General features: G+C 40.8%; 1 protein-coding gene across 1 annotated transcript; it reads left to right on the forward strand.

Annotated features, from left to right (window-relative positions):
• Positions 1–1,825: 1,825 nt before the first annotated feature.
• hbegfa (heparin-binding EGF-like growth factor a) lies at positions 1,826–5,417 on the forward strand. The gene is made up of 6 exons (XM_023402182.2): positions 1,826–2,118; positions 2,905–3,153; positions 3,275–3,473; positions 3,571–3,723; positions 3,848–3,934; positions 4,049–5,417. Exons 1-5 carry the CDS (start codon positions 2,076–2,078, stop codon positions 3,918–3,920), a joined length of 717 nt encoding a protein of 238 aa, XP_023257950.1. The 5' UTR covers positions 1,826–2,075; the 3' UTR covers positions 3,921–3,934; positions 4,049–5,417.
• Positions 5,418–12,351: the final 6,934 nt, after the last annotated feature.

Genomic DNA, 12,351 nt, shown 5'->3' on the forward strand with positions numbered 1-12,351 from the left:
GCAGGTCACAGCAGCTCAGTTTCTCCTGTAGGCCTCAGTGTGAAGAGCAGACTGATCAGACATTAAACCATAATGTCCAAAAACTAGAACCATTATTTTATGTGATGTGATTTAAGATTCAATTAGGATTTACATTATTTTACTAATTAACTACACATATTAAGAACATCATTATATCACAGAGCCTGTTCAGACCTACTAAAGAATGTGGCCACATATTGCCACATGTGGCCCAGACCACCTCTGAATGTGCTCCGAGTGATCATATCTCAAATGTGTCTTGTGTGTGTTCACACCTGAACTTTGGGCTGTCCACTTGTGATTGGATCACTTGAGATGTATGTTATTACCAGGTCTGAACAGGCCAGAGTCAAGTTAAAGTACATGTGCTATTCAATTAGAGTAATGATAGTAGGCTCTTTCAATAACGCTTTATTAGTTGGATTAGTCTGATTGTTTGATATAAATGATATGGTCATTGTTAAATTTGGTATCATTTTAATAATTTCCGAATTCAGTCTTTCAAAATCTGACTTTGGCAGTATCTCATTGTCTGCCATGAGCCTGGTGACTATAGGAATCCACCTGTGATTGTATTTCCCACTTTCACCACATGGTGGCGCAGACAAGCTTTGCATGATTTTAACCTGTCAAACCACGCACAAGGTGCTTTCATCATATAGGCTTAAAAAATTCATCAATCCAGTTTAGACTTATTTTTCTGAGTGGAGTTAGTCAACCATTTTTCAGTTTTAAATGGTTACTTTAAATTGTGTGAGGGCTACCAGAACCATTGCACCGGCATGCTCTATGTGCGTGTATAGATGTATAGATCCGGATTAAACAATACAGACTCTATAGAGCCATATACACTATCTATGAAGTATGTTACCTGCTAGCTAGAGTCTGCTAGTCTGCCAACATGGCTGAATGTAAAAAAACAAACAAAAAAGCAACAACAAAAAAAAAAACAATTATTTGTTAACAGTAGAAATCAAATAAAGGGAAAAATGCACACATTTCAAAATTCTGGGAACAAATGTTTTTATTCTATTTTTTGTTGTATATTATTCGTTATCTTATTGTATTTTGATTCTTAACTATGTTATCTGTTTTTTGTGACTTGGGAGCTGTAACACACACAACAATTTTCCACTGGGATCAATTAAGTGTTCTATCTATCTATCTATCTATCTATCTATCTATCTATCTATCTATCTATCTATCTATCTATCTATCTATCTATATGTCTATATGTCTGTCTGTCTGTCTGTCTATAGAAAGTCAGTATGTTACTGACAATTAAATGCTTTTAAAACTCTCTCAAATCCTCAGAAATTAAACAGGACCACTAATATGATATGGAAGCAAATAATGAGAACCAGTGTTTGGGTCAAAGATTAAACAATAGGATGACATAGGATAACAGATCAACAACCAACAACTTCCACATTGATTGTACTAGGCTGTACAATATGATAAGTCAATACAAACGACTATATAAACAACTCAGCATATTTGATAACGGAAAAAATCACACATCCTACATTATCAGTATCTCAGTGACACCTACCACTGTCATAACCAGAATGTTTTGATTCATTTCAAATTGCCCCTGACATAAGCTCCAGTCAGTGATAATTAAAAATCCAACAATTAATGTCGTAATGAGTGTCTGTAATGTACCAATATCTTTACAACTTTATGCATGTAGGCTACAAGTAGGTATCCCCTCATCCCCTCACATCTTACCAAGCAGCATTCAGCACTGAGCGGGCTGTAGGCGTGGTGAAGTGAAGTGAAGGGGCCATAAATACCGCGGTGCCTCTGTCCGGACGCTCTTTTCCTGCGCTCCTCTTAGGCTCGAACATCAGAGACGCTCCCGCTCTCTGAGGTCGCAAACAGGCGGAATTCATTCATACAAACACATCGAAAAAAAAAGAAGCGAAAAAAAGAAGGAATATTTAGAACCGGAACAAGTGGAAGGAATACGACTTTTAGATCATATTTTTTTCAATTGATTTAAAAAAAAAAAAGAAAGAAAATAAGTAAAAGTCACTGGAAGTTCTGACATCATGAGGATTTTCAGTGTTGTGCTCCTGCTGGTTCACGCCTTTGGTAAGTTTCATGTACGCTCATGTAAGAAAACGTGTGTGTTTCTTTGTTGAGTCTGATTAGTGTGTGTGATATTTGCTTTCAGTGAATACCTGTGTGACTCTGTCTCCTCTCGGCTGTTATTGTAAACCCCTCAAGCATGAGCGATGGAGCTATAACATGTCTTGTAAACTTCATAACCTTTAAGGCAACGGTTTTCATGATGCCAGGCTATTCAGGAGCTAACGGGGTCATCTCTCTATTTTAGAGCATGCTTTATGTAACTGGATACATTTATTTTTAACTCATATTCTTGCCTGACATTAGCTAACTGTCTGTCCATGCATTTTGTGTGTGTGTATGAGACAGAGAGGGTATATGCCAACTTTTATTTGCCCCCCCCCCGCTACCATTTCCACTAATCTAAACTGTCCCACTGAGGGAGGACCTGCTGGCAAGTTTCCACTTTACTGAAGTGCTCCTGAGGAATCCAGTAAATGCCTACTAACCATACCATACCCTAAAGACCATGCTCTGCAATCTGTGACGCCTGAGCAGTCCTTAACAGAGATCAGTGGGATTACACAAAAAAAGTTCAAAAATCTGCCTGGAGCTTTCTTGTGCACAACATGTTTCAACTTGCCCGTTGAGGTCCGCCCACCTTGGCACACTAGCCTGTGTTCACTGAGTATCCCCTAGAGGAAGAGTTTCTGAGGTGTTCTCGAGGTCTACTCTGCTAAAGATTGCATCAAACCAAACATACATGCGAATTATAACATTTTAAACAATTTCATTCTCTCTTGCTTCCAGTGGTGTCCAGGCCGGCCAGTGGTGCTGCAGTTGACAGGTATGAGAGCGACAGGCAGCGGCACACAGCCGTTATCAACTTTTTGGACACAACCAAAGACAGAAGGGCAGAGGATGAGAGCAGAAGCGTGGACGCCACAACAGTGGAGTATGGTCAGGAAGGCGAGGAAGAGGAGTACGATGATGAATACTACTATGAGGACGAGTATGAAGATGGCATGTCTGGAGACTATGAAATGGAACAGCCACGAGGTGAGGCATCACTTGTGTTATTTCCTCAAATGTCGAACCACTGTTGCAGTTCAGTTTTTACACACTTCCTTAACAAAGAAAATTGAAATGTAAGTCTTTCGTGCTCTGTTTTTGGTTTTAGTTGCTATGTCAAGCAAACCCAAAGACCCTTCTGCCATCCTGGAGACTGAAAGCACTGAAGGAAAGAGGAGGAGAGTAAAGGGAAGAAAGAGGGCAAAGGGCAAGGGAAAGAAGAGGAATCCATGCCTGAAGAAGTATAAGAATTTCTGCATTCACGGCACTTGCCAGTACCTGAGGGACATCCGCGCCCCTTCCTGTGTGTAAGTATTAGCCCTGCACTACTCCCTCTATTCAAGAATCTAACTATCCCTTGAATTATTAACCTCTCATCCGATTCCCTCTCTGTGCTGTGTGCAGGTGCCACCCAAACTACTCTGGTGAGAGGTGTGAGTTCATCACCCTGCCTGTGCAGTCCCCCGAGGGCTACAACCGGACCACAGCTCTGGCCGTGGTGGCGGTGGTGCTGTCGTCCGTCTGCCTCACCATCATAGGCCTTTTATTAATGCTCAGGTAAGTAAGACACGGACAAACACACCCTCGCAATACACATACAGATAAAGGGCTTTTCTAGAGACTTGGTTAATAATAAGGTAGACGCAGTCTCAACAAGCTCCTTTTCTTTTGTTTATTACAGGTTTCACAAGCGGGGAGCGTATGATGTAGAGAATGAAGAGAAGGTCAAACTAGGGTTAGCGTCCAACCACTGAAGAGACAAAGAGGGGTGAGTAGAGAGGAGACAGGGCTACAAACAAACACTCACAAGCATTTTTATTTCTTCTTATTGCCTGAATGAAATGGGGTTTTATTCATTGTCTCTGTTTCTTTTTTATGTTAGGCAAAGATGCAGAAATTCTACCTCAAAATAGAAAAAGAGAAGTGAACCAGGAAAGGAGGTCCTACAGGAAAAAGGAACGTACATGAAGAAAGGAACAGAGGGTGTTGTCTGCGTGATCCTCTGCTGGACGTTAAGATGAACGTACTCCTGCGGACCTCAGAAGTAAAGGGGCCGTCTGATACTGGAATACTAAATGGCCCAGGTGATGGAGTGGAGACATGACGAGCATGAGGTGATGAACACGAAGGAACGAGAAGAAGAAGGGACAAGTCTAGACTCTGTGCTGCTTCTTGACTGTGTGAAAAGAAAAGTCGTCTCAGACTGAACTGAACAAGAAAAGTTTTTTTTTTTTTTTAACAACAATGAGAGCTCAACCTGGATTTTTTTTTTCCTGCACAAGTCCATCTTTTTTTTTTTTTTTGTGTACAGTAAACGGTATATTTATAATTCTAATTTATTTATTTAAGCTAACTGTATTTATAGAGATTTTTAACCACCTTCAGCAGTTTTTAAAATATTGATGTTACATTTGTTTTTATATTTCTTATTGGACGATATTTATTTATGAAAAAGAAAACAAACAATGCAGAAGCTCCTTAAGATATTAAGTATTTCATAAGAAGAGATATGACGCATTAATATCTGATTTTTGGCTTTAATTTCTTCACTCAGTAGATGATCAATTGCACTGTGATTAATAAAATTGATCATTGAATAGACATGATTTTTTATTATTAGTACTATTATTATTGTCCAGGGTGGTTTCAATGAAAGCAATACTTTTCAGGAACGCCCTGCTCACACGTAAACAGTTAGACACATTCACACCTGGAAACTGCCCAGTACAACCAGTTGGCTCTGTCAGCCTCTATGCAGCTCCACTGTAGCAGGTGGGGGGTTCAGCGCCTTGTTCAAAGGCACATTAGCGATGGTGGCGAGTGAAGGGCGAGCCCTGCTCTTTCACTTTCCCCACCCAAGTTTACCCTGCAGGTTCGGGTATCTTAAGGCCGTGTTAGGCTTAGTGTTATGAGTCAGTGTAGTAATGAAATTATGATACAGTTCACTGGCGATGTATTGATTATAGGCAACATAAAAACTATGCACTCAGTGTCTGCATTGCTAAGAAACTTTTAAAAGGGAGTCAAATATAAAATGCACTGTAGCAAGAATCTGGTATAAATATGTTGTACTGTCATGTTGTCTTACATCATTAGAGGAGAAACTCCCTCAGATCTGAGTTAAGCTGTCAAGCAAAAAAAAATGTGAATTAAAGTGTTCCACCCTTTCAAATCCTGTCCTGCAGTTTTGAAGTGATTTTTATTTATGTGATTTTTTTTTCAGAGCAAAATAAAAAAAAAGATAATCTGAATTTTTTGACTCATATGCTTCATTACATCTCTCTCTTGAAATGAATACTTGATTATCACACCCTGTTCTTGGCATTAATAGGAGTCTCAGATCTGGTACTGGTAGATCAGTTAAGTAAGGTCAGGTTTATTTTCGCTCTTTGGTTCACTTCCTGAGTCACACCACACATTAATGTGTTATTTTAAAGTGGCCAGTCGGGATAATGATAACACCCATGTGTTCTTTTGGCCAATTATAGTAAACATAATATTTTTATTTCCTGTCTCTGACATGAGAGCAACCACTTTTAACCAAAGCACCTGTATCCTGGCCATCGTTGCTGTTATGGTCAGTGCTCAAAAAGCAAATATTTTTAGTCAGTGTTGCGTAGATATGGAGGGAGAAAGCTTTCCTAGTTGTTATGTTTATATCTAGTTATCTGCACAGGCTCTGTGATCTTAATAACAGCATTTAATGACAATTTTTTTTCTCATTATATAGTTTAACAAACGTTCTTGCTAAATTAATGTTTCTCAGGGGCATTTCTCATTTCTCATAAACAAAGTCATCAGTTCCATGTGTTGACAACAGTATCATTGGTGTCACTGACAGATCAATCATACTGAGTGTGGTCAGGACTCTCTTACTGCTGTGTGTACGCACTGAGCCAGGGGGAACAGATGTGCGGTGTATAGGTTAGAGAACACCTGATGTTCAGCCACAACACATCATGCCACCGCACCACACACCATTACTCACACAGCCAACAGATGTCATGTTCAAAGACACACCACCAACTCTAACATCTGAGCCCTCGACCAGCCCTGAATGCCGCAGAGTTCAGAGAGACCACATACGGCAAATACTAGCAGGATGCAACAATGCTGTCATGTATGCCGCACGCAGGTTTAATGGGGATATGGATAGTCAAAAGACCCAGCTGGGCTCAAAGGCAGGCTGAGACCCAGCCAAATGTTAGTCACCCCTTGAAGTCACCTCCTACACGGATGTTGTTACACCAGCACTGAGTGTGTGTGTGTGTGTGTGTGTGTGTGTGTGTGTGTGTGAGTGGGAATGTAATGCCTTGGTGCTGTGTCTGTGTGGGTTAAAGGGGTTAACCGAACCATTACAAGCAAAACTCCACAGCAAAACAATAGTGTTTGCATGTTTGCTACGTGATCCTTTTCAACACTGTTTGTGGGTTGCATTCCCATATTTTCTATATATACTGAATAAACAAGATACTGTTGGACTCATATGTTGACACTGGGGGAAGGTAGTTAAAGACAGATGTTCAGCTGAACCATAAGGGTGTGGTACCTGATTCAGGACTCAGCACTCCTCATACCATATGTTGAGTAACTGAAAAATTGTAGTGGCGCATTTAATTTTTCTCAGGAAAGAGCAATCAATGCGCATACACACACATATTTGTATTTGCTCAGTTTGTACTTTTAGTGGATCAATCTTTCTCTGTGTGGCAGACATGTTCAATGAAATTCAAATTACATTACTTTGTCTATCAAGGGGCCATGTGAGGCAAGCAGGTTTGAAAACATAAAAACACAAAACTACAATGAATCTAATCACATGCTTGAACACATTCTAAAAATACAGAATATTATAGCATATATAAACTATATATCTCACAATTTGGTGATTTTGAATTTTCTCAGATGAACTGAAGGATTAATGAACTTTTCATTCTTCTTAAAATGGTACTTGCATTGCACCTTTATAACATATGACACCTCTGTCAGGCTGTTTTTTTTCCTTCCTTGTTGAAACCTGTCGCCTACATTACCCACAGCGTAACTTGACCACTGGCAGTTCAAACAGGGTTTGGGTGTATTTTGCTGGCTAATGTAACCTTGAGAAGTTAGCTTCAAACTGAGATGAGGAGCAGAGGAGAGGGTTACAGAGGTCTGATTACATCACTTCTTTCTAAATCCACCCTCCCTGATTTTTTTTTAACTAGTCCTCAGCCTCAACCACGCTGACTCACATACGTCACTTCAGGCAATTTAATGCTATGTTCCATTTATGTTGGAAGTCAGAGCTGAGAATGACGTCTCAAACAAGTTAACCACATTCAAGTACAATACTGGTAGTATGACCAGCTCATAACAATGCATTATGTTGTATTATGTGCATACAAAAACAGTAGCAACATGTCCACAGATAGAAGTTGGATAGTACTGTGTGTACGATTTATTTGTTGTTGCATAATTTCTAATAAACAGACAGTGTATCCCAATTTAGGGACATCATGTCCATCCCTCGGGGGATGCAATCCACAAAGGTGTGGCATCTTGGGACAAAGGCCGAACCGAAACTAGACAGTCTGTTATTCGTAGATTTATCCTCAGCTGCTGTTTAACTTTTTTGGAGTCAGCCTTATCTCTTTTTGAAAAGTGACTCATTACGATATGAATCATGGAATAGGTTGGGCCATAAAGGAGCTACGTTAGATCCTTTTTTGCCCAGGAAACGAAGGACGCATTTCTTGGCCGCATTTGAAGGAGCCCTCAAAATGGGACAGTAATTGGTCTTCAAATGCAGACTTTGAAGAGTGCAGTCCCTGAATTGTGACACAGTTAGTATTACTGCAGCTCTCACTTCTGTTGATACACAGAGTCACCATCTTGATGAGGTTGCGCTGACTTTTTGAGTCAAAATTCCAACTCCAACAAGGTGGTTTTACTACTGTTTGACTGGGAAATCAGAAATTTCGAGTTCCCAGTTCAAATGGAACGCACCAGGAGTTTTGGGTGTATTATGCTAGCAGTAGCTAATGTAACTTCAAGAAGGTAGCTTCAAAGCAGAGACTTCAGATTTCACTGTCCAGATTTTTTAATTTTCAAACTTACAGCCTTCAGCCCCAACTGACTCTGACTCACGTTGCGTCACTTCAAGCAAATTAAGTCCATATACTGAACAGCAGTACTCCCTACCTGTGAGCAGACTTTGATGCGTGAAATTGTCCCAGTTCCCCTTTGAGCTATATTAGCCATTAAAAAAATCCATTGGGTTATCTGAAAAATACATTGTCACAAAGCTGAACGCAAACCTGTTCACCCGTTTATGCTATGGGGATATATGGCGCTCAGGGAACAGCGACAATATGCTGATGACTATAGTTTCTCAATTACAAATAAATGTAGCTAGTTTTCCCTCTTTAATATGCAACACATACAAACATGTATGTGTATTTTCAAAAGCACACACATGCGTGTGTTTGTGTGTGTGACAGGGGTTAGTCATTTACAGTAGTGGAGCCACCTAATCCTGGCCTCTCAATGTCAAGTAGCAGAGCACACAGAAATAGTGCCGTGCAGTCATGCTCACATAGCTGCTATTCCCGGGGCTGATGGCCACCAAAGAGCCAGAATGCTGAGAGAGAAGGGAGTTCGCTACGTTCTGTTTCTCAGTGGCCTGGTGGACCACAGCCAGGACATAATGTCCAGTATGGTGGCCCATCATCAGGCACCAGTGCTGCACTACTCCTGAATTTACCTTGTAGGGTCACAGTAACGGCTCCACTGTATCTCTACATGTCTCTCGTCCTCCCCTTCTGAGTTTTCTTGAGTGTTTCCTGGAGAGACTCAAAAAGGATATTTCCACACCTCACAAGGAATTTCCTTCCAAGTTGGCCAAAATAATTTGGAAGTAGCAGAATTCATTGTGTGCTGCACTGTTGTGAGAATTGCCAGTGTACCAACATTACTATTGTTTTTGAGACTTTTTTTGTCAACAGTTGTTTATGTTAGGGTGTGCTCATATAAATTAATTTTAGGTGTCTTTGTTACATAACAGACTTTTATTTTGTGGTACATTTATAAGGTCAGTTTCAATTTAATTTATGGTGGTGATATTTTAAAGATATAATTTTCAGGAACCCACCATATTTTGAAGGGTTTTTGCCTCATGTTGATCACTACATAAAGTCTACACCGTAGAATAACATACTTTATTGATTACAGATACAGTATCTGTGCAGAATATGGGTGTACCGTTGCATAGTTTTAACCATTTAATATTATTCTCTAAAGCCTCTATGTAAAGATCTAAATCCATTAGCAAAGTAAACCACTCTGTCTTAATACATTGCCTAATAGACTTGAGTAATCAAATGGTCTAGTGGTTACATTAGATTGAATCAGTGTGAGGAAGGTGAATTTGTTGTGAAAGGTGCTTCCTGCTCTGCTGAGGAGCAACAATGGGTAATTTCCACACTGACATGGAAGTGCGCACGCCAACAGTTGGTAATATAATCATTCTTTGACCGGATATCATCAACAGGAACACATTATTACCTGAAATTAATGAGGTTGTGTAAGTCAGGGTCTGCTTTAGTTGTTAAAATTTACATTTTGCTGTTCCGTCAGGATAAAATGTGTAAGCATGCGTGTGTTTGCATGAGGCCAGGTCAAACTTAATGTCCCCAACTGCCCCTTGTAAGTTGAAATGAAGCGCGAGCAGAGACTCAGTGTGCCACTCAGGCCTGATTGATGAGGTGATGACAGCGACGCAGCCATTGTCGCATGACAAAAAGAGGCTGCGATGGATCAGTGAGTTGTACACGGCCTGTGTTGCCCTGTTTACACGGTGTGGACAGTCAAAGAGGAGGAGGGGGAGGAAGATGACAGGAATGAAGAGGAGTGTGAGATAAGGTCAACACGGTAACATGAGAGGGGGAGAGAGAGATGAAGAGAGGATGGACAATGGGTCAAGGTGAGAAGTTCTACTTAGGAGGGTGCTGACCTGTCTTTGCCTGTGTGTGGATAAAACAGATTATGGCGTTAGAGGAGCGGCATCACTCTGTCACTGCCTATCATAGCTCTCACTCTTCCCTCTCTGGCCTTTTACTTTGATTTGCCCTTCAGTTCCTGTGAGCTAGCGTGTTTATTCTATATTCCTGTCCGTCGGACATCCTTATCCCCTCCTCCATTTCCTCATCCTTTTCTTGTCCTTTTTCTTCCTTTTCCTTTGACTTATAAATGGACACATGTGCTCAGAGGTAGTCTTACCATGTGGCAAAGGCACACGACTGCCTCAATGCCCTGCAGCCAGAGCAGCCCACAAAATCAGAAATACTTAGTAATGAAAGCTAATTTTTCATTAATTTAGAGAATATTTACTCCCTGACCAACACCCCTCATTTGTTAGATGAAAAGCTGGTCTCTCGTGACTCATACCTACTCGCTCCACTACTTCATCTAGCTCAACTACTTCTCTTAACCGCAAACATATTTTTCTTACCGCTGTACCAACAGCTACAAGAGAAATAAGAAAAATGTTGTCCCTAACAAAATTACCACTGCTTTTGTATGTATGCAACATCGTACTACATGAGTATTAAACTTTTCTCAGTCAAGGACATTAGCTCCAGTGTTTTCTCAGTCAGACTTTACTTTTTATACCATGACTTTGATGAGCAATATTAAAATAATAGCTTGATGTTTTAGGAAATATATTCTTATTTAACAAGACTTTCATGAAAAGAATGATCCCACACTCATGATTGTGCATTAACTATGGAGCTAGAGCCGGCAGTCAGTTAGTTTAGTGTGGCGTAATAATTTCGCTCACTCCAATATATGCCCTTAGAAACACCTCTACAGCTTATACGACATGTTATATGTTGTTTGTATAACTTCAGAATGACCTAGACTTTCTTTGTCTTAATGTTTCCAGTCTTTATGCTAAGTTAAGCTAATCGGTTGCCGATTGATAGAGTGTTATTGATCATTGCAACTCAAAAATGCAAAACAGGAAACAAGCATATTTATTATAAGATTTCAGTGGTGGCTACCACTGTGGTGAACAGTCAGACTGAATGTCTCCAAAATTGTCTTTTGTGTTGGCGCACAGTATGACTGTGGTGGACTCCACTAGTAACAAGAATTACAGTCCAACATTTGCATTACAGAATGTAAATACATCCAGTAGCTGCTGCTGAAAAAAAAGGCCAGCCATAAATACTGTAAAATCACAAATGTTGCTTCATATATATATATATATCACAATCTTAAGGATTATATCTTCAAAGTAAGGTAGATTGAAAATGGTCTGGTTCACAGTTTGCCCCAAATGACCAAGTCTGCCCCTGCTCGACACTGGTGCTGTCCATGTTGGTAGTGTTGAAAAAGCAGCTCAGCTGAGTCCTGCCCCTCTCCACTTGCTCTTGATGCCAGCAGGAGTTGGGCAGGGATACCAGTAGATTCCCCTCTGCTGATGTCACCCTGCTGGACAGACACTTGTTATGTATCATGGTCACACTATTAAATTCTCACTGAGGTCTATTTAGACCCCAAGGAGGTTGATGGTGGCATCGCATTACTTACTGGGTAAGAGGAGAAGAGAGAGTGAGAGACAGAGAGGGAGAGGGGCTGGGTTAAGGGGGGACGAGGGAAGAAGTCAGGAAGAAAGGAAGGAAGTGGAGAAGAGGGGAGTGAAGAGAAAGCAGGGGGGAGAAACTGGATGTAATTGACCATTCCCCAAATCACTACCACACACACACACACACACACACACACACACACACACCACACATTGAACAACAAAATAACTCACACAGACAACAGCATGCCAGCAAACAGACAGGAAGACTGGATGACTGCATGCTTGACTCATTTGTTTTCTCTGCCCCTTACAGTATGCCCTGTGGCTCTGGAGAAAAAAAAAAAACCCAACATGTGTGAGTGTGCGTGTGTGTGTTTGTGTGTTTGTGTGTGTGTGTATGTGCAGAAGCAGGAGCCTAATGGTGGTTTTAGAGGATCAGCCCAACGCGTGCTGGCCAGTTGAGCTTATGACAAAGCAGAGGCGGACGGATGTCAGAGCAGACGGCAGCAGGCTCTGGTTACTGCAAGGAGTGGGCTCAAGGCATTCTTCTTCACTGTGTTTCACTTTGTGGTTGGCTGCTGTTGAAACTTAAAAAAACACCTCAGCACCCC

The sequence above is a fragment of the Seriola lalandi genome, unplaced genomic scaffold (assembly GCF_002814215.2).
Source record: "Seriola lalandi dorsalis isolate HSWRI2012SDOR001 ecotype SW California unplaced genomic scaffold, Sedor1 jcf7180002053898, whole genome shotgun sequence".
In the NCBI taxonomy this organism is placed as follows: domain Eukaryota; kingdom Metazoa; phylum Chordata; class Actinopteri; order Carangiformes; family Carangidae; genus Seriola; species Seriola lalandi.

Bases quoted from the DNA above. Each gene is read 5' to 3' on its own strand.
- hbegfa (XM_023402182.2), top strand. From the start codon at position 2,076: ATGAGGATTTTCAGTGTTGTGCTCCTGCTGGTTCACGCCTTTG. The intron at 3,154-3,274 runs GTGAGGCATCAC...TTTTGGTTTTAG, and splicing joins TGAAATGGAACAGCCACGAG to TTGCTATGTCAAGCAAACCC. The intron at 3,724-3,847 runs GTAAGTAAGACA...TGTTTATTACAG, and splicing joins GGCCTTTTATTAATGCTCAG to GTTTCACAAGCGGGGAGCGT.